Source organism: Plodia interpunctella, chromosome 21, assembly GCF_027563975.2.
Source record: "Plodia interpunctella isolate USDA-ARS_2022_Savannah chromosome 21, ilPloInte3.2, whole genome shotgun sequence".
In the NCBI taxonomy this organism is placed as follows: Eukaryota; Metazoa; Arthropoda; class Insecta; order Lepidoptera; family Pyralidae; genus Plodia; species Plodia interpunctella.
In genome coordinates, this window is record NC_071314.1 from 5002608 (window position 1) to 5025453 (window position 22846).

At 33.3% G+C, this 22846-nt stretch overlaps 2 protein-coding genes across 7 annotated transcripts in view; one reads left to right on the plus strand and one right to left on the minus strand.

Annotated features, from left to right (window-relative positions):
* Positions 1 to 394: 394 nt before the first annotated feature.
* Positions 395 to 22846, minus strand: part of LOC128679438 (methyl-CpG-binding domain protein 4-like) — a 37544-nt gene continuing 15092 nt past the window's right edge. Inside the window, exons 1-2 of one of the 5 annotated variants that reach the window (XM_053761701.1) lie at positions 12846 to 12868; positions 396 to 1952 (exon numbers count right to left, since the gene is read on the minus strand). In XM_053761701.1, the coding sequence (XP_053617676.1) occupies positions 1226 to 1942 (717 nt within the window). In that variant the 5' untranslated portion in view covers positions 1943 to 1952; positions 12846 to 12868 and the 3' untranslated portion in view covers positions 396 to 1225. Of the gene's footprint in view, positions 1953 to 7097; positions 7121 to 12845; positions 12869 to 22846 lie in introns of those variants that run through there. The other 4 variants (XM_053761703.1, XM_053761698.2, XM_053761700.1 and 1 more) reach the window with 4 other exon arrangements.
* Positions 7840 to 22846, plus strand: part of LOC128679432 (calcium release-activated calcium channel protein 1-like) — a 36739-nt gene continuing 21732 nt past the window's right edge. For both annotated transcript variants that reach the window (XM_053761685.1, XM_053761688.1), the window contains exon 1: positions 7840 to 8135. In XM_053761685.1, coding sequence (XP_053617660.1) covers positions 8098 to 8135 — 38 coding nt within the window. In that variant the 5' untranslated portion in view covers positions 7840 to 8097. The remainder of the gene's footprint in view (positions 8136 to 22846) is intronic.

Sequence of the window (22846 nt, forward strand, 5' to 3'; positions counted from 1 at the left end):
TTGCTTTTGTAAGTCGACTATAAGCTCGTTGTATCTGCTGCTCTATAAGCCGTAAGTAGGTACTTACCTATTCAAAAGCTCGAAGATATATCTGTCTACGCATCGTATTATTTTTCATTTCACTCATACAAGAAAGAAACGCGTTAGGTATAGTTACGGCTAAAGCCGTGTTCGTGGCAATGTAGCTCTTAAACGGGTGAAACTATTTGTATGCGGTTTTTTCGGTGAACCGATATGAACCTTGACGCATAAAAATTATGCCATGCCTAGATTGAAATAAATAACGAATTGGAATATCTTACCTGGGCCGTTGTGATGAGGCGTGAAAAGGGTACCGAGACATCTTTCACCAGCAAGGTTGTAAATAAAAATAAAACACAGTACATAAGGCATATAAAATGATTATATTATTAAATAGTTAACTACAATACTTATAAAACAACACAGTCTCGGTGTGCCATGACCGTGCAAGAATGAGAGAGTACCTAGGTACTTGAAATTATTGCTACCTAGTTTTGTTTTTGTACTGCGTATAATATCATTAAATTCGTAAAGTAAGTACTTTCCATATCCCATGATATTGGTTATATCATGGGGTAAATCCAATAAGATCCTTTTCGATATTTATGCCCAACAATATTTTAAAATTAACAACAAAAATTATCATAGCACAGCCTGCAGCTACATAGTACATGTCATACATGGAATAAGACGTACCTACCCTACTCCGTGTTGTACGGAGTACCTACTAATTCCATGGTCATAAATGATACATCATGTTTTTGTACAGCAAAATGCGCCAAATATTTTACAGGCAAACATGCACTACGACTGTTTTGTATATGACTTAAAAATAGGCGCAAAAGTTTTATATTTTTATTTTACATGATATCCATTTTTCATGAATTTCAGATTTTTCTGCATTTAAATTTTTGTTGATGTTTAAACCAACAAGATAAAATATTTAAATAAATAAACAAAATTTGGCATAGTTACATAATCATATCTTTATTTGCTCTTTCCCAAAGAATTTATACTGATTGATAATAGAGATATCATGGCACCAAAGAACATCACATTGCCAATAGAGTGTAAAAAGAGTTAAGATAGTTTAGCTAAGTGCATAACTTTCAATATACGCGCATTCAATTATAAGCATTTTGTAAACATGTTTTTTGTAAATACTAATTTTATATAACTTTGTATACAATGCAGACTTCAAACTTTAATTTCTCAAAGTAATTTTATAATACTTTATACTTGGATCCTGAATAATAAACTCGCTATCAGCAATTCCATGGCTTTCTGGGAATTCCGTGTGGTTCCTCAGCCAATCTAAATACAACCTTAAGTACCTGTCCTCAGGATCTAAATCTGTGTGCCCGAGACAGAAAATCCTATAGGCATCTTCGCCATATTTTCCAATGCCAACTAGATCACTGGCTCTCCTCCATTTAGAAGACACAAACTGATAGGTCAATTTCCAAATCATATGGCCTCGTTTTCTAAGACCTAAGTTTTCGAAAAACCTCTCTAAAGATTTTGGATTATCACGTAAAACATGGTAAGGCGTTGGATACTCTTCAAAAAACATTTTCATATTCGGCCTGGCAGTTCTGCCAGAAGTTTTAGTAAGGAAAATTGTTGCTATTAACATTGCCCAAGGATTTGTTGAAAATTCTTCTTCAAAAATATAATGAGGTGAAACAGGCATTTCTCTTGGAGTAATATTATAAAATGTTTGAATGTGTAATGGTTTTTGTTCTTCTATGCAAAGTGTTGATAAGCTTAACACGTCTGCGTCGTCGGAACCAAACGAATGCTGACTTGTATCTGGGGAGGGATTGAGGGGTTCTGATGACGAGACAGGAATTCGATTCGGGCTTGTAGATGCCAAATCAGTATCTTGGAAGAATCTGCTGGTGCAAGTGTCGTCTGCCATGTGCGCAAATCTGAAAAGAGGAAAACGTAACGTTATAATATTAATATAATATTAGTTAAAATATTGTGAATCTAAATATAATAAAAACAATTCTGAGAAATCGACTTCTTAGTAATATGTCAAGATCTCTAAGTACCTAAACTTTTTAGGCGGACTTTTTCATTTTGCGAAGAGCCATATCGGATTTCTATTTCCATAGGTGAGTCCATGGACGTATTTTTTTATACGTCCATGGATGAGTCATTTAATATTATTATTTCAAGATTTGTTTTATCTTCACGTCATGTTGCGGCGGCAGGTCTAATCTATTAAATTATTTCAAATTTCTAAGAACTAATTATCAAGAACCATCATGCTATATTTCTTCGGCTTATCTTAATAAGATTATAAACAATTTGACCTCGTAATCTAGTTTAGATGACAGGTGAGAGATGCTCATAATAATATAACATGTGACAACTGTATACACAGTAGGTACTTACAGGTTTATCTATATTACCTGTATACCTACATTAATATTGTTCAACAGCTTAAATTAAATTTTAGCCACTATTACTTAAAAATAGTCTCCAACATAATTATAAACTCTTTATTGCACTATAAAAATACACGACAAAATGCATACAAATTAGTCTAGTTATTAAAAAGCGGCCAAGTGCGAGTCGGACTCGTCCATGAAGGGTTCCGTAGCAACAAGTTGTAACATAACATAAAAGTTCTTATATTTACATTGATTGAATGAAAGGTAAATTGCGGTTACGATTTATGAGGTATAAAAAACGACTTACTAGATCTCGTTCAAACCAATTTTCGGTGGAAGTTCACATAGTAATGTACATCATATATTGTTTTGAGTTTTATCATTCTGTTATTTTAGAAGTTATAGGGGGGGGGGACATTTTACCACTTCGGAAGTGTCTCTAGCACAAACTTTCAGTTTAGAAAAAAATATTAGAAAACTCATTTATCATTTTTGAAGGCCTATCTATAAATACCCAACACGTATGGGTTTGATAAAAAAATGAGTTTCAGTTCTAAGTATGAAGACCCCCAAAATTTATTGTTTTTTTTTTCTATTTTTGTGTAAAATTTTAATGCGGTTCACAGAATACTTCCGTATAGTACTGATTAGCGGTTATAAAATACACAATATCTGTAGAAAATAATAAAGGCAGAAGAATATATTTATATGTATTTAATTAAAATACCTATCATAAGAAACGTTATGTATATATCTACACAGTCAAGGAAATAATTAATTTAAAGAGTCACAAATACAAGAAACGGATGAAATTGAAAAATAAGATTGTTTACAATATTATATTTCGTTTCACCAGTCCCTATTGTTTGCTTGTCGGTCTGTAGTCAAATCTTGCAAGCTAGATTTCTCCTACTTCCAGTTGTCCTTGAGAGTTGTATCAATAAATTATTTGTGTTTAAGATATTTTTGTTTAGTAGTACTTATTTGTGTTTAAAATATTTTTGCGCCGCACAACTTTTCTCTGTTTCTCCTAATGGTTAGCTGGGAGAGAATGCTTATAGCATTAAGTTCGCCATTTGTTTATAAGTATGTTTTTACTTGAACAATAAAATTTTATAAATAAATAAATTCTTACAAGAGCCGATACTGCATGCATAAATAAAACATTATAAGTAACTAACATTCGACCAGCTGAAACCAGAATAAATTTCTTTACAACCATAACTAATTTGGGGAATTTGTGACGTATTTTTACATAGAAAAAATATTAATAACACACTTAAAAATTTGCGAAGGTCACTACAATGTACAAGACTGTCCAAGATTATCAAAACATTAATTACAAAAACTGGTTAAGTGCGTATAAACTAAATGTTTCTTTTTTTCGTCTGGGTATGCTGTGTGTGAATGCACCCACAGACGTGAAAATTTCAAGGTGTGCGTAGACCATTATTGAGTAGCCTTATAATCAAATCAAATCATTTATTAAAAAATTAGGCATTCACACACATGCACTTTTTCACGTCATATTCTAAATTAAATGATATTTACCAAAGCTACAAACTACTAGCATTTCGGAACGACCATTGCTGAGAAGAAATGCCGTATATATATATATATATATATATATATATATATATATATAGTCTCCTGTCCCCACAGGATATATAATATAGCATAGATAAAGAAATATATATACTTATTATGAAACTTTTGAGAATATATATATATATATATATATATATATATATATATATATATATATATATATATATATATATATATATATATATATTAGATGGGAAAATTTTGATATTATCAAATTGCGTGCTCTTTTACCAATCCTTGCACATTATAAAAAGAAGTCAACTTTCGCGCTTGTCCCTCTGTATCGACGCTATAAACTCGAAAACTTCCGGACGGATTTTCGTACGTTGATTGGTTGATTCCTGAGGAAGGTTTAGGTGTAGAAATTATTATGGTTTTACCCGAGCGAAGTCGGGACGGGCCGCTAGTTTGATAATAAAGAATTTCTAATTCTGATCAAAATTCGACAAAATATGTCGAAAGTGGTTTGGGTTTTTGTTGTGAAATAAGAGACAATGCACTGGATTTAGAAAATAACTTAAAAAATTACAAGTATTGTTACACCCTGCCTCAGTCGGGCGCGTTAGACAAAATATATATATAATTTTTAATAACCATTTATTTAAATTCTAAGTATTATTATCAATGGCTATAATTACTTTTTACACCTTTATTGTAAATTTTAATTTTAGTTTTCCATTAGATTATAATTTGTGTTCAGAAGTATAATAAGGTAAATAGAATATGACAATGCATTTACACAAATGTAATTGCATTGTCATATTCTATTTCTTAATAATATGTTACCTAATCCGTATATTTTATCATCTTACTAGCTTTAACCCGCAGCTTCGCCCGCGTGAATCTGAAAATCTGCAAAAGCTTAATAACCATGATTTTCATACATACTTTCACCCCTCATTACAGTCATTTAGGGGCTGATTTATGAAAAAAAGCTCTGATATTTTTTTAACCCCCAAAAAACAATGTCGTGGAGTCCCGTTTTTGTTAAATTTAGAGGTACCTACGAATGCGTGTACTAAAATGTGTTTGAGTATGCTTGATAATAATACGGAAAATCTCTGCTTCTACTATCTACACAATTCTTCATCGTTATTAATATTAATTAATTAATTAATTCCGGACATTTTGACTATACAGATTATATGCAAATATAATCTGTATAGTCAAAGCAAAAAATTTACTAAGTGCTTAGACCCTATCGAAACTATTTAAAATTATGTATAAAATATACATGTTTAAATACTGTGAGAAATCTTTACTAGTCAAAGTCCCCCAGAGCCCCGGGCCCCGGATTATTGCCCGTTTAGCCCTCCGATAGCTACGCCACTCTATGAAGAAAAACATGGTCCTTCCACAGATAAAAATACAGACAGATCTGACGGAAAAACATACTAGGGAGCAAAGATGTATTTACAACCAGTATTTGACCAATATCTTCCCTAAAAGCCCGACTTTTTGAGATATGCAATAACGACGTACTTAATTAAAATTCGACTGTAAATACTTCTTCCTTATTTATTATTTTGGAGTTTTTGTGGAGTTAGTTTGATATTCCATGGTCGTGAGAAATTAAAAAAGAGACAATTTGCCAAAGCAATTTGCATATAATCTGTATAGTCAAAATGTCCGGAATTAATTAATTAATTAATATTAATAACGATGAAGAATTGTGTAGATAGTAGAAGCAGAGATTTTCCGTATTATTATCAAGCATACTCAAACACGTTTTAGTACACGCATTCGTAGGTACCTCTAAATTTAACAAAAACGGGACTCCACGACATTGTTTTTTGGGGGTTAAAAAAATATCAGAGCTTTTTTTCATAAATCAGCCCCTAAATGACTGTAATGAGGGGTGAAAGTATGTATGAAAATCATGGCTATTAAGCTTTTGCAGATTTTCAGATTCACGCGGGCGAAGCTGCGGGTTAAAGCTAGTAAGATGATAAAATATACGGATTAGGTAACATATTATTAAGAAATAGAATATGACAATGCAATTACATTTGTGTAAATGCATTGTCATATTCTATTTACCTTATTATACCTCTGAACACAAATTATAATCTAATGGAAAACTAAAATTAAAATTTACAATAAAGGTGTAAAAAGTAATAATAGCCATTGATAATAATACTTAGAATTTAAATAAATGGTTATTAAAAATTATATATATATTTTGTCTAACGCGCCCGACTGAGGCAGGGTGTAACAATGCTTGTAATTTTTTAAGTTATTTTCGAAATCCAGTGCATTGTCTCTTATTTCACAACAAAAACCCAAACCACTTTCGAGAGATTTTGTCGAATTTTGATCAGAATTAAAAATTCTTTATTATCAAACTAGCGGCCCGTCCCGACTTCGCTCGGGTAAAACCATAATAATTTCTACACCTAAACCTTCCTCAGGAATCAACACAATCAACGTACGAAAATCCGTCCGGAAGTTTTCGAGTTTATAGCGTCGATACAGACGGACAAGCGCGAAAGTTGACTTCTTTGTATAATGTGCAAGGATTGGTAAAAGAGCACGCAATTTGATAATATCAAAATTTTCCCATCTAAACTCAATTTTGTTACCGAATCATACTATAGTACAATCCATATATGTACTAGCCGCACCCCGGGACTTCGCCCCCGTGGGAATTTCGGGACAAAAAGTACTCTATATTCTACCCGTGTACTAAATTTCATAGCAATCCGTCCAGTAGATTTTGCGTGAGAGAGTTACAAACATACATACACAAAGCATCCACACAAACTTTCACATTTATAATATTAGTAAGATAGTAGGATAGGATATCTAACTGCAAAGTGTAACGCGTGTAACCTGAGTGAGACCTGGGTGAGCAATTTTATCAATAACAAGTAACAATCGTCCATTGTCCTTTTCCGCATTAATTAATCTCCCTATAATCGATATTAATAGGTTCCATCGCGTGTTGTCCGTTATACATTCCGCTTTTCTTCAGCAACCTGTCTACTACTTCATCGCAAAACATATAGAGTACAGAAGTAACACTATATGAGACAATGGTATAAAAAACAACAAGGTTTGACATACCTCAGTTGAGCCACTGAAAACGGAAAATTTCCCGCTAACCACTGTTGACCACAAGCTCGCGATACAGTAAATCCCCAAACCCATGCTTGGGTAAAAACAAAAGATACGATAAATATTATGTATCTCCAGCCATTTCAGCCAATACCTGAAACTCAAGCCTTCCTTATAGATGGTAAACCATTGGCATACATATCCCGATCTAACACCAATATCAACTACACTGCAACAAATTTGAATACAAGAAAAAGAGCAATAGATAAATTTCTAGAGAAGTATTTCGATTTATTTTAAATGCACTAGCACAGATTAAGACTTCCAGTAACTGCAGGTAAGTTTGTGTATCTGTGTCTTTATTGAGTTATAATAACCGAAATAATATTGCCAATCTCGATTGTCGGAGTTCTAAATAATAAAAAACACGTGTTTAGTCGGTGTAATCATTCTGTCATTAATTTATGGCATTCATTAACATCAGATTAAATCATATCATACATCATTTTGCGCAAAAAATACACTAAAATGTGTTAACGGTAGTGGTCCGTTTACCGTTTTTCTTCTTCATAATATACCCGACCAAAAGCTATAAGGTCAATTGACTAGTGTACTTTTGTGAGAACGGACCATGTTGTTTTGTATCTGAGCTTAACTTGAGCGCAAATCACATTACCTTTTTTGCGGACTACACTTCTGCACGTTCCTTATTTTTTGCAACCGGCTCTTGTTCATAGGTACTTACTACCTATACGATTATTGAGAAGAGCTGCACCGTCGCGACAACACGCACGTCGCTCGTTGCGATAATCGAAACAACGCGAGTCGATCAAATGAATCGATAACGTCGAATCGGCTGGAACGACTGCGTTCATTAAAAAACAAAATCCTTTTCGGAATCGCGAGTGAATCGATTGATTGCGATTGCGGAAGTGATAGTGAACTTACGGCCTTTCTGGAAGGTCAAGGAACATTGGTGCTGTTATCGATACTCTGATGCGAGTGAGTGATGCCGTGCGATGCTCTTTTGCCGGTGAGCAACGAACGGTAAGCTAATTTGATGACTCAATCATTATTAAAATACTTGGACTGCATATTAAGCTGGTATTATGGGTCTAGGTCCCGTAATGTTCGTGACATAAATGTAATATCATAAGTTCATTGTATCGGAACTGTTTACATAGCTGGACCGTCCCGGAAATCAGATTGAATATAAATTCTAGCTTAGGTTATAGGTTTGCCTTGAGGATAGTCACAATAGGACACAGAATCCCTCCTGTGTCCTCCCTCCCAGGCCATATAGTCATAGAAGAAAATAATGCATACATGAGATTATAAACAGAAGGATTTCCAGGGTTTACCCGTGTCCGAATAAACAAAAATTCAGCTATACTTTAACTCATAATTCACTATAATAATAACGACCAACCACCAAACCATCTCCCATACTCTACATTTACAGTTGAACTACCTAAACCGCAAAAAAAACGGCCAGTTTTTACAAAAATATCATTCTTGAATTATTATAGTCATATTAAAGGTCACGACCCTTAGCCTTGAGGAATAGCTATAATAACTCATGAACAAGAATGATTTTTTGGTAAAAAGTTGGCCGTTATGTGGAATGTAACACAACTTTGGGTTTGCCACTGGCTTCTCCATTGCACACACTAGCTGATAACATCAACTAGGTAATTTCCTCACGATTTCATGAAAACTGAACCGAGAACAATCTACCAAAAAATATAACAATTTGTTTATTGTTATTATCATAATAACAAATAATCATAATTTTTCATATTGTTTTTTTTTTATGTGGAATATAAGTAAGTATCTATCCTAGATATAGTATATAGAGATATTAGAGCCGGAATCTTTATTAGAACTGGTTTAATTAGTTTATCGACCACCTACAGTTAAAATAGAATAATCGATAAAAGTCTTATCAAGTTCTGTCATAACGTGAGTTTCTCAATTTCGTTTGTTATAAAATGTATGACACTTAAAAACTGATATAAATGACGTAATGTAGTGCAAAAAATGCAATATAGATAAAATAAAGGTTACACTAACTAAAATAACGTTTCAGCTTTATTTTATGTATATTTCATTAGTTTTGTTTTATTTGCATCTCCTTTGCGGATCAAGGGTTAATGTACCCGGACCTTTAGGAGACCTGCTTGACGATATATTGGATACCAGAACCGGATCCAACTTTGTATCATCATTTTAAATTTTGAATTATGATACCGCTTGCCAAATTACTTTTCTCCGAAAATACGAGTAGAAAAGTGTCAAAATATCTTGGACTTCTATTATGGAGGATTATTGATGTGGCCAAGTAAAGCTAGTCCTGACAGAAGGGACAAACTCAAAAAATTGCATATCATCTTTGAAGAAATCAAGCCAGCAATTTGCCATCAATCAAGTAGGAACTCTGAGCTTTGACCCCTTTGACTAAGGAACCGAGAAATCGCGCTGATGAGACGCGAATGAGCACATCCATGATGATGATGTTTCATGCATTAGTTTGGACACTACTAGCAGCCCGTCCCGGCTTCGCTTGGGTAAAAACATAATAAATTATACACCTAAACCTTCCTCTGGAACCACATTATCTGTTGGTGAAAACCGCATGAAAATCCGTAATTTTTGAGTTTATCGCGAACAAACAGACAAACGCGACAGAGGTTCCATATTTTAGCACTAGATGTTGACCGCAGCTCCGCACGCACATTTACTATATCTATTCCAATTTTAATAAAAATCGTCTGTTTAACCGTGAAAGCGAGTCAGATCAAATAGACAAACTTTTACAATATTAGTCGGATATATTAGTTATGAGGTAGGTTTTAGAGTACAGTTGTTCCTGCTCTACTTGTCAATCGGCAAACAGCAACAATTGATCAAGACTTGTCAATGGGTACCCAAGTATCAAAACTTGACCTCGGAAGTATCCTTAGGATTCCTTATTCCTACGCCCAAATGATCTTAGCGCATGTCTCGAAGAGGTGCATACTTAGCCATAACGCTGCTAGTAAAAGGTGCATTTGTAGTCAGGATACTAAGATTCATACTTGGTCAGGATGTTAGTAATAGGTGTATTCTTTTCTTACCCGTTATAAAAAGTTAAGTAGGTATACTCGCACTTTACAATATTTGACATTGATAGAAAATCACCTATGAAATATAAAAATTCACCTAAAAAGTTCGATAAAGTCACCTGTCTAAACCTGTTATTCATAAAAAAAAAAATATGTTTTTTATATATGTTTTTAGCTGAAGTACATACTTTAGCTCAAAGTACTTACGTTTTTTTTATGAATAACAGGTTTAGACAGGTGACTTTATCAAACTTTGTAGGTGAATTTTGAAACACAAATCTGTGCATTTAGCTATATTTAGTAACAACGTACCCGAGAAATAATAAAAGAAAAATACTCATTTAAATATGATAACAATTCCACGCATATTATGTAACAGCAAAATATTTCACAATGTATATACGAATTATTATGTTGTTTTCAAAAAATGACTCAACTATGACTCATTCACAAGCAGATAAAATAAAACTGCATTTTGAAAATAGTATTATTTCCTGGATGGGCACAATGACAGCGCAAGCACCAGCAGACGAATGAACTGTCCTCCCATTGTGGGACCATTTCACGACGACAGCGACCCGTTAAATCTACCTTTACCTCTGCAGAACCGAATTAACGCCCTTAGTGTTACGCGTCTTTGAGATCATCATCAGGTATCGCGTATATCAAGCACATGATCTCTCTTTCTTTATATAAATATATCTGTACAATCGTAAGTAGCTACCTAATTGAAGTAAATATTTTCTAATTATATGGCAGTAATTATTATATTAATCCATGGCAAGCATGGATCTAGCAAACCTAATGCCAGCTCCACACTGTCGCCGAACTCAAGACACATGCGAACGCGTGAACATTACGTAGTTAGTATGAGTGCTTTTATTGACCGCAATAAAAAACCAGCAATGTATACCGAATTCGATAAAGTTTAGCAAACTGTTCGACGACAGTCTGGAGCCGGCATAAAATTACAATAAATACGCCATGACTATTTTGGTTTGTTGTTCTGTATGATTATAGTATGTACATACGAAAAAAACAACTTCAAGCATACCTACCAATAATTACAGGAAATAAGTATACTTATCTGAAAAAACATATATAATATCTGATGAGGAAAGTGTATCTGATCGACGTGACGGTTGTTAAATAAACGTTTATTAATAATTGACTTAAGTTTTTCTGCGTTAAACCGACTTCATTACACTTTTTATTATCTACGTCAGAACGTTAAAATGGTTAATTAAACAACATGAAAATATATAATTTTAACAGTTTAGGATGTATAAGATGAATGTTTTGTATTGAACTGAAGCGACGCTGAACATTTTAACGCTGTAGGACACGTGGAATTAACTTGTAAAGATTACAGATAGCCGGGACAGGTAAAACAACAACGTCAAATTAGATCTAGTTATTTGTTCTTTATTTTCACTCTTTGTTTGTTTGGTGTAAATGTAACGCTGAAAACGAAGGTACGAACGGTGAAAGGCGACCCTTAAGAATAGAAAAAACGTGATAATCGCTGTGAACGTATACAAACCAAACATTCCATAGTTTTTTTTTTACACAATCAGGCAGCAACAGGCAAACGATGCTAAGTTGCAATTTAGTAATAGCTATAGAATTTTCAAGAAACTACATAACCTCGTGAGCCGAAGGTATTTTGTAAATAGTGCTTGATATACGATGTCGGATACGCAGTTTCCATTACAGATTGTTGCATATCCGCGGGTTCAAGTTGAGCGAGTTTATTTACAAATTAACTCGACTTATCTCACTTTCATTTCATTTATCATTTACTAACTAGCGACCCGCCCCGGCTTCGCAGTGGTGCTATAGCACCACTAGAGTAATTCAAGAGAAAGGTTTATAAACCTTTCTCTTGAATTACTCTATTAAAAACCCTCATCAAAATCCGTTGCGTATATTTATGTACCGATTGAACAAAAACTTTAATTACAATTAAAATTTTTGAAGATATTTGCTTCAAAATTAATTTGCAAAATTCCACCCGAATAAACATGGGGACATACATTGAAAGTTAAATAAAAGCTTGTAACAAAAAGGGTACTATTGTGGGAAACTCACGCAAGGGTATTCGCGGGCAGAAGCTAGTCTATCATACTAAGGCGATTAAAATTTAGGTGAGATTAGTAAGAAATAGGACGGTGTTGAATTAGAATATTTATGAAAAAAGAGGCGGTTTGAAAGTAAAAGCGGAACAACGCAATTCATTACAGCAGGTAATTTTCCACAATAGTAAACAAGAACCGTGTTACAGGTCCTTGTAATTTGACGACTGCATTGGTTATCAATATTACGAGGTTGGACAAATGTCGTGCTAATGCACTTTCAGAATGATACGACTTGGCTTGTGTTGGCTTGGATTTTGCTAGTCACTTCACCCGTTCGTTTCCCCCGATCGGCCAAAGTGAAAAACAAAAATAAAATAAGAAAAGAAACGGGTGGCAGAGTCCATCATTTGAATGAAAACAAAAGGTAATAATAATATTTAATTGAGATAAATAATACTAGCAAGATGAATAAATGGATTTGCAGGCAAATAAGCACGGTAGAAATACATAGTCGTAAAAAATATGTTTTCAGATTCAATCAATAAAATAACAATTCAAATTCTACTTATACTTACGCTACAGAAAAATATTAGTGTGGAGGTGCCGCCATTACGCCGCCAGGGCGAACGCCGTGCGGGCCGCGTGACGAAAAAGCCTTCAAAAATCACTAAAGTATAAAATTTATGGTAAAGGAAATCAAAAAATATGAACGAACTATTGTCAATTAACTACAAAGGGCTATGTAATGCAATAATAAATATAACCGGAAGAAACTGTGTTATTAAAAGTAGTGAATATTATTTTATTCCTTCTATGACAATGAGTTGAGTTTCCTGGACGAATCGATATTTTTTTATATTATGACATAGGTACATTCTACACCAGAAACTATTATTATTAGATCTTGTGCTAATTACGAAATGAACTCATCATGGAAATGTGTCATATTGTGACACACTCACATTAGTTTGACTATTTTACTAATGTCATAGATCAAAAAAAAAAAGAAAAAAAATCCCAAATGTGTTTTATGTCTAATGTATATTATACATACGTTCAATAAAGACTATTCTATTTCTAGCCATATCCAACGAGCTACCAACTGACTTCAAAGAAGAATCAATAGCTCTAGGCCAATGGAAAATACCATTATAAACTAACAAGAATGAAAGTTCAGTTCTCGATTAGAGGTCCGCAACTCGAAAAACCATCAAGCAATTAATCGAAAATTTTCTATTCTGCACAAATATGAGTACATATATTCACGCTATGATAATCGTGAAGAATATTTAGGGCAGCTTCTCCTTATCGATTAGGACTATATTCGACGCAATGTAATATAGACTGACTGTACCTATCAAACATTTTACGCCTTCACTACTCATTTACGTCCGTCAATATCTAGCTGCATGGTTTTATGTATGCCTAATTTTTCATTTTAACAATATCAATGTTGAATAGAAATGGCATTTTTGGACGGTTCAGTGTGGCCTGGCCGTTTGTTCCGTTTTATTACCTCCATTATCACGCGCGCCACCACGTGTGATCATAAGAATTCTTATCAAAACCGTGCAACAGATGTAATGGTCAAGTTCTACATTTGCTATACTAAATTGAACGCATTATAATAAAACGCTGCAGGGGACCTTTTCATATCGCTAGTGGACACTAAACGCTGCGTTAAGTGGCTACATCCGTGTTTACATTTAAGTACTTCCATACTAATATTTTAAATGTCTTTCACGCTTTCACGGATAAACAGCTGGGCCGATGTTGATCAAATTTGGAATAAATATAGTTAATGACCAAGAGGTCAAACATAAGTTAAAGCGTACGGAGCTGCGGCTAAAGTTAGTGTTCAATAAAGTGAATTTAAGTTATTTATATACAATTTCACGTACACTTAAAATAAAAAGGATTTTTTTAATAGACTACGTACATATATTAGTACAAATTGCTTATTCAAAAGAAATATTCCAGCAGACTGGAAAGAGGAAAGAGGACAAAAAAGTATCGAGAGTGTACTGAACATTAAAACAGAACGAAAAGAATTAATAAACCTACATAAAAATTACCCACATAACAATACAATTAAAAGAATACACACAATGTGATTAATGCATCTCAAACATCTTTTTTTTTGCGAACAAAAGAAAAAATACAGAATGGGTTTTGTGATAAAAAGAGACATTTAAATTTTCAAACATATTGAATGAGCTATTGTATTCGTAATAATGTATTTTTTTAAAACACCATATGAGAAAATGATACGGTCTGTCACTGCCATAATGTTTATACAAAACCGGCACAGCTCGTACATACACTACTGCATATGAAAATGGACAAACGCTAAACTGCTGAAGTACTGAAAGACCTGAGGACGAAGTGTGGGTTTGCATTTCACTTCTCATTGTCAAATCAACTCGCAGTGAGACGCTAACCAATCACAATGCGCCAATGTGATACGACGACAACCACGCCGCCAATGTGATTGGTTTGCTGCTTCTAATCCACACTTCGCCTTCTGGATCCCTTAAAAGGATCAGACTGGCAAGCAAGAAGTATAATAGAAAATAATTGAAAACTCTAGTATCGAAGGCCAAGATCCTTCGGGTCGTCGAGCCGGCGAAGTAAGTATATGAAACAATGAGATGTTATGCACACTGGCGCAGTTCGTGCAGGCGAAGCGTACGAAGCATGTGAAATAAAACGCTAGGGTTAGTGCCACAATAATACCAAAGGTAGAATGGTACCTCAGTCTCATCTTTTTCTGCCTCCAAAAAGCAGTGATCTCATTATTCTCGGCATTTCTTTTTAGTAGCGGTCGTTCCGAAATGCCATTAGTTAGTGTTTCTTTTTTCTGAAATACTATACGATTTTAAAATTAACCTACCTGCGCTTGGTAGTTTAAAATTGTGTTTGAAAAAGTATGAGCGGCTGGAGCAGATTGCGCGGTTTACTCGACCTAGGTCAGCTAGCAACTGTAAGGACTGAATGTAAGTAGAACCATTAGGGAGGCAGGGAGTGGTCGTGCTGGATGCTAATACTCATTTTTTACAGTGCCGATGGCCTCTGCAAACGTTTTATGACTTTTATTTTGCATAAAGCATTCATGAAATCAGATTAAATCATCTGCATTTTAATGCGACATAATATTTATAATTGCCTATTAATAAATTATAAGTCCTTTATAGTTTATCCACTACTTGTAAATATTTATAAGAGCGATTTCTTATAAGTATTTTTCAGAAACTGAAGTCTATTGCTCGGGAAGGTCATCAAGCAGTATGTCTATGTGAAGTGGTAGTTGTGTAGGATGTCATCCAAGTAATTGAGAATAAGATTCAATTATATTTCATATTTCTGTTTAGGCTGTATAAATTGACATGACATTGTTCTCTTAACATTTTTTTATTTCTTCTAAAACGTCAAAGTCAATAACATTTCCCTTGTTGCGATCAAATTGGCGCGTACCTACGTACTTTGAAAACTATAAAAATGTAATCATTGCACAAAATACAAGAACTATTGGAGACTTCAGTTCAGGGATTTCATTCGACTCCGGTGTGTCGGCGAAGACACTAGTAAACATTTCAATAAAATGTGATAAAGGTTTATATTTTTATTGCCTGCGTTGAATTTGACGTTAGTGAATTATTAACATTATATCATAACATTAAATACGTGACATATATAATTAAATTGATTACCAAAAGCACTGTTGACGTAATTAAAACAAAGAACAATACTATTACTAAAGTATCTACGTTCATGAGATCATTATACGTCACTTTGTGTCATATCAACCGGTCTTCAATAATTACAAAAATACGGTAACTGGTTCTTCAAGAAGTCATAGTTGTCATAGTTGTCTAGTCATTAGTTATGATTTCGATTTAAATATTAACACACCAGGTGTCTTGTGAATTTAATATGCAATTAGGAGAATGCTCAGAAAAACCCAGCGCGAGCGCGAACCGAAAAACGACATAAAATATCACAATTGTTGTAATATTATAAATAAGTATTAGGTATTAACTAAAACCGTTAATACTTAATACCAGACATCTTAAAAAAAATACAGTTTCATGCAAAGAAATTCAAAATAATTCTGATACAGAATATATGCCTGCCTATATATTGTTTTTTGTTCGCTCTGGAGATTTTTATATTGTTTTGAGCATTCTTCTTTCATAAACTGTGAAATGTTTGCCTCTTTTTGGAGTAGCTTAGAATACATTGACTTTAGCTGTTAAATAACTAACAAAAAAAACTGTCCCACATCTGATTTGTGAGTGCCAATTTTTTCCCACAAATCTGTCTTAGATACTCTATGGCAATAACCGAAGGACCACCACAGCAATGAAGCAATATGAAAAGGGCCATAAGGTAGATGTCACAAACTCCGACACGACAATGGTGAACTTAGATCTTTGCAACATTCATTGCCTAAAGATTTATCGATGCTAATGTAAACCATAAACAAAGTTTATGTGATACTACCAATTTTACTAACTGGTTTTCGTGAGTACGATTTTTAACTTCCAAAATTATGCAATAGACATACAAATGCAAATTGGTAGCTGCTTTATTTACTTAAAACGCTGAACGACAGTTTTCTTATATTTCGTTGAGTCGTTTGTTTTTAATCTGTGAGAGAGAATCATACAGCAACATTCTTATGGCTTTGTCGCAAAGTGCTCCTTTCGCTAAATGTCACCTAGTCGCAAAGTGTCCTTTTCCCATAAGATCATTTTTACAAATATCCCCTTTCCTGGTAAAACAACTGGCGTTTCGTCGTACAATGTGTAAATTTGGCTTTTTTTCAATATAGGAATAAGGAGACTTTCGAAAGGGACATTTAGCGAAAGGGCATTTTACGACTAAGCGATTCTTATTATTTATTAACATTCGGTTGGATTTCTATGAACATTTGCTCCCTGCGTAATTTGCAAAAACTTGGATGGAGTAAGCGGTTAGAGTTTTTCTACTATGTTACGGTCGGACATATACGAATATTATGCGCATATATTTGCACCTATAGGAAGCCTAAATAAACTGTTTTGAGTGCAGAAAACGATGTATTATTCTTGAATGCCTTGAATTAGCACGTCGGTCAAGAAATAAAATTGAAATTGTTTGAAAGCGAATTAACGATAACCTCGGCTTTAACAGGAAAGGCTGTCAACCTATTTAAAGATTTTACGAACTTCATATTTACTGATATGTGTACCCAAGTATAATCTTTAGACTATTCATTAAGATGGGATGACTCCCATCTTAATGAATAGTCTAAAGATTAAGGTTCTATTTTGGGACCTCTGCTATTCCTGACAAAGATCAGCAGAAAGAAAAACGTAATCTTTAGGCATATTTTTGTAAATGTAATAGTATATGCACGCAAACACTCTGCCATTACAGGTACAGGAAGTCAGATTTTTCATGGAGATATGAACTTCATATTAAATATTATAGTGACAATGTAATAACAACACACCTACCGTAAATGGCAAATATTTATTTCAAGCAACTTAGAGTTTATTTTCCTTTAAACATTATGCACATAATAAAACGGCATGTCATCTGCCTGCGTTTAAAAGCACCAGTCTAACCTTGAACAGTGTTATTTATAATAAATAGTAGATATAAATCTAAATATAATGCTATCAATATAATTAGTTTTAAAACAAAAACATTAGTTTTTTTAAGCAGCTTTATCGAATATCTTAGTTTCCTCTAGAAGAAGTATTCTTCTTCTTCGTTTGCTCCGTAATAACAGTCACCTAGAAGTTGATTAAAGAAATCTACGGTGATATGGGAAACTGGCAATATCTATATCTTGATTCGCCATTTGTAGCACCTGATCCAGTTCAAGCCGGTTGTCAACCGGAAACGCAGAACTTTGATTAGCATTAGAAACACATTATATTTCTTTACATTATGAAAGGTGGAGCGGTAACTATGTTGTTAGGGCAGTTTATGTCGCTGGCTTCTTGGCTATTTTCTTGATGTACCTAATCTAATAAAAAGTTTAATTCAATTTGAACATAATAATGAAATAATATGTAACAGTGCTTCTAGTATTAAAGCTTTAAGGTATCCATCAAAAATAATAATCAGGAAAAAAAAATACTATGTTTTTTGAAGAAAATTTGTTCTGGCATTGAAATACTGTTCGATTATATGATAATTCATAATGAACTTTATAATTTCTTGATTCTCGAGAAATTATGAATTTAATTCATTTATTCTATTTATTTCTTTATTTCTTGATTCTCAAGAAATGAATTAATTTTAAAATTCAAATAGCGAAAATTTCATTAAGTAAATCAAATCTTATAATTCTTTTCATTATGTCATTGTCACGCCAACAACGAATACTAATCGTCAATCTATCGCCCGCATCAAATCGATTAGCCACAAAAAGATTTAAAAATTGCATTATCTAATTGCTAACGTCATAACTAAGTGAATATACGATCAGCCCATCATGACATAAAGTTCATCACATCACCCTTCCTTGTCTTCCACACTCATTATGTATGCCCTCATCCATAAAAAGAGAGACTTGACAAATCAATAGAACACGATATAATAAACCAAGTTTTCCTATTAGTTGCCTATTACTTTTTTAAATTCAAACTTTTCTTTTGCTCGGACATAATTTCCCTATTTATAGAAACCCTCACGGCTTGTATTTCTGATAACTTTTATTCTTTATATAGTAAATCTTCTAAAGAATAGTTTTGAAAAGCGTCGCATGACATACGATCAAAGTAATGATACATTAATTAAATAAACATCTAAAATAGATTCATAGACATTATTATCACAGGTTCTGATACCTTAAACAAATATTAGTAACGAAAGTTATGGAAATCCGACTAATAAACTATAGTTCTAATCTTTCCTTTTTCAAAGAGCAAAATACGGATATTTTTGATCCCAGTAAAAATAGAACTTGATGCTTCAGCTATAAAAGTGACATCACATTTATGCGTTGTGCGAACTTGAACGGTACTCTAGCAAACCTACACTTTTTTATAACATCATCAAGTCAATCAAGGCTCTTTTTTACTGCAAGTACATTACTAACAACCTTTGCTCATCCTACAAATTTTAAAATGGCAACCAACGCTGTAAGTCCAAGGGTTAAAGTTCAAATTCTACCAACAACAGAGCTCACCGAATAATCGTGGTGAATGAACCAACAAATTTTTTATCACTTGTTAAGGCAAAAAACTTGCTTTTAGATTTGTCGTTTGAATACTTGGATGTAGAGGCAAAAAAATGAATAATCGTGTGTAGTTAAATACGAGCTTTTTCTTTGAATTAGTAACTTGAAGAAACTGACTTGGAAATACCAGTTTGCTTTAAATTTTTAATATTATTGTTGCAAAATAATATCGGCTTTGATGAATTGTCCTGTTTCCTATGAATAGCATAAATTTGATCAATTCTATTAGGATGGATACCTATATATGTTGAATGTTGATGTAAGTTGAATGAATGTTTGTTATTTTTCTCTTTTTCTATCTCAACAAAATCATAAGTTTCATTCTGACGTTTTCTACTACGGATGGACAACAGGCCAGTCCAACTACAAGAGCACTCGGTTCACCTTCTAGTCATATTAGGATTCTCACTGAATCGCCCATTTGCAGTAAACCTTGCTTCATTCCACCATAGAATACAAACGTACAATTGCCAGCAATTATTTAAATTTATTGCACATTATGATGATCGCGCTCCGTGTCTTTGGTTTGCCAAAGTTGGCTATAACTATAAGGTATGCCTGTGCTATGGTGCACTTTCTTCGATGCGTAGAAGGAACCTTGGTAACAGCTAGATTTCAGCTTGTTCGCCATTCATTAATTTTTCGAAAGTTTAAATTACATTATTATATACGGTATACTCGTGCAAAATAACTTAGCATATCCAAATAATTTAGACGAGTTTTTCTTAAGAGCATATCAATAACTGACAAAAAGTATAGAGAATAGAGAACATGCTAAAATGTGGAAGAAAAAAATTTACAAGTTTTTGTCGCAATGTCTTTAGGATGTAAGCCGGCATCTGTCTCATCATTTAAAATAAGATGATAAATTATTCTAAATTTACTATCACAACTTAGATGAAGGTTGAGTTATGTCCGATGTTTAGAAAACTATTCTATAAATAGAGTTAATGTAAATAGCAAACAACTATCACTGGAGTAATTTGCTAGCGTGTTGGTTTTCTCCTTGTTTAATAAAGATAGGTAAGACAATTAGTTTCCCGTCCAAGTGGAGTACACAAAAAATATACGAATTATCTATTCAAAAAACGAAACAAAATAATTAGGATAAAATACTATTACATACTACATACATAATAGGTGTTGCTAAAGAAATCCCTTTCAGTGGACCCGATTTGGCAAGAAGAAAAGGATACTAAGCCTATACATATTATAAACACTAAGCTTTAAAATTAGAAGTAAATTTTTCATAATAACACTAATATCTCAAATGAAAAATCTGGGATTTGCCCCCGGACATCGTTAGACCAACCGGTTTTTAAAGTAGCTTTTGATTGGTTTTAAGCAGTGGTATAAAATAGAATACCTGACATTTCATAATTTGCTGTTTTAAAAAGCCATATTTTTTGCATGCGAACAGCGTAATTTAGAAATATATTTTTGTATTCAGTTCTGGGTTTTATTTTGTGTAAAAATCTAACACAGTTGGGGTTGACGAAAGGAGGCTTACCTATATCCAGCCCCTGTCATGGATGGTTAATGATCATGATGAAACAAATAAACAGACACATATACAAGCAAAATACTAACTTATGTTGTAAAAAGCAAACACGGTTAAGTGCGCCATGCCAATATATACAAGCAAGCAGCTGCCAAGGCGAAAGACTGGTACTAATTAAATATCTCAGGCGCGGGTGCATAATATAAATATTTTACTGTTGTATTCGAACAGCCTTTCCTCTTAAAGCATACCTCGATTCAACTGTAAACTAGGTTTTCAAGGTTTCATTTTAATACAAAAGAAGAAAACCTAATAGAAGGGGCAAACTCAAAAAGTTCTAACTTTTCTCGTAAAGAACGTTTTGTAACCAATCACTGGATTCTAAAATTAAACTTCAGTTAAAAATAAATGCAGTAATGAATGAGAAAAATAAATACATAATTCACATTCCGGTGGCAACACATACAGGCATAATTATAAGCAATGTTATTATAAAACACGTGTCGAGCCACAGATGTCACGTTACTATTGCGCAGGATTGGCAGGTTACAAATTAACTCTAATGACATGCATTTTTGGCAATGTCAAATTTTCGGAATTATACAAATCATCATTACCAGCAATTTTAATGTTCCCATTTTTGTAGCACTAACCTTATGGATGAAATTGTTGGATAGGGACTGTGTTCAAAATCAAAGCATTTATTCAATCATTCAAATTAGACATTTTCATTCTGTGATTTCTTATTTATCAATTTATGTACACAAGAAACTTAAAATATATATTATATTATAATTTAAAATGAGTACAAGGGTGCTACTTATTTCAAATGAAATCTCTTCCAGTAGACCCGTGAGAGGATATGTGGTAAATAGAGGCAGAATGGCGTGTGCATAAATAACAATAATTTCTTACACTACACATATATCTTATACAACATACTCTAAGCTACGTTTTGTCACTAGGTATCGCACTTCATAATATTTGGAATAGACAGAAAGAGACAAAACAATTTTAAAGTATAGAATTTTTTTAATTTCATTTATTTACCTAGATAGCATTTCTCAAAGCTACACATAGGTATACTAGTAGGTATTTCGGAACGACCACAGCCGAAGAAATGAAAGCCTATGCCTATGAAGCCTAGCCTATGAAGTGCCTATAATGACAAAACGGTTCACCTAACCATTAATATAAAATATGAAAATATTATTCATCATTATGTAAGTAAAATATTAGAACTTTTTTGGGATCAAAATATACTTCCTATGCCAAAATTAACCGCTTTTGAAAAAATGTTGATACGCGTTAAGTTTCCATGACTCAATGTTGGTCTTGCAAACAAAAATACATTGCATTATTGACATAAATGTAGACACAATAATAAGCTAGCTAAGCATGTTATCTACAAACTGTCATATGTGGCGGCAACACGATAATTAAAAGTGACTTGGCCACAAAATTTCGTAACTACTAACAAATTACTATATATAAAGTATTATAGAAGGAAAAAGGGAAGAGTAGAAAGGATCCGAGAGTCACAAAAATCAAGCAATTTAAAGAAATAGTGGGTGTAGTGGGTGTCGTATCGTATCAAGAAGTTAGCTATTAGCTATTACGAGAGAGAGCAATGAAAGAAACTCCACCGATAAGAGCGAACACTCTTAAATTAGATGATGTTGATAATAGTATATGATCATAGGTAAGATATTTTTCACTTATAATTATCGTAGTCGTTTCCAACTGACAATTCAAAAATGTCATTAGTTCGTGTAAATATCCGTCGAAAGACCGACCATAAAATGTCGAACATCGTTTTTCACTCATAAAAGGGAGAG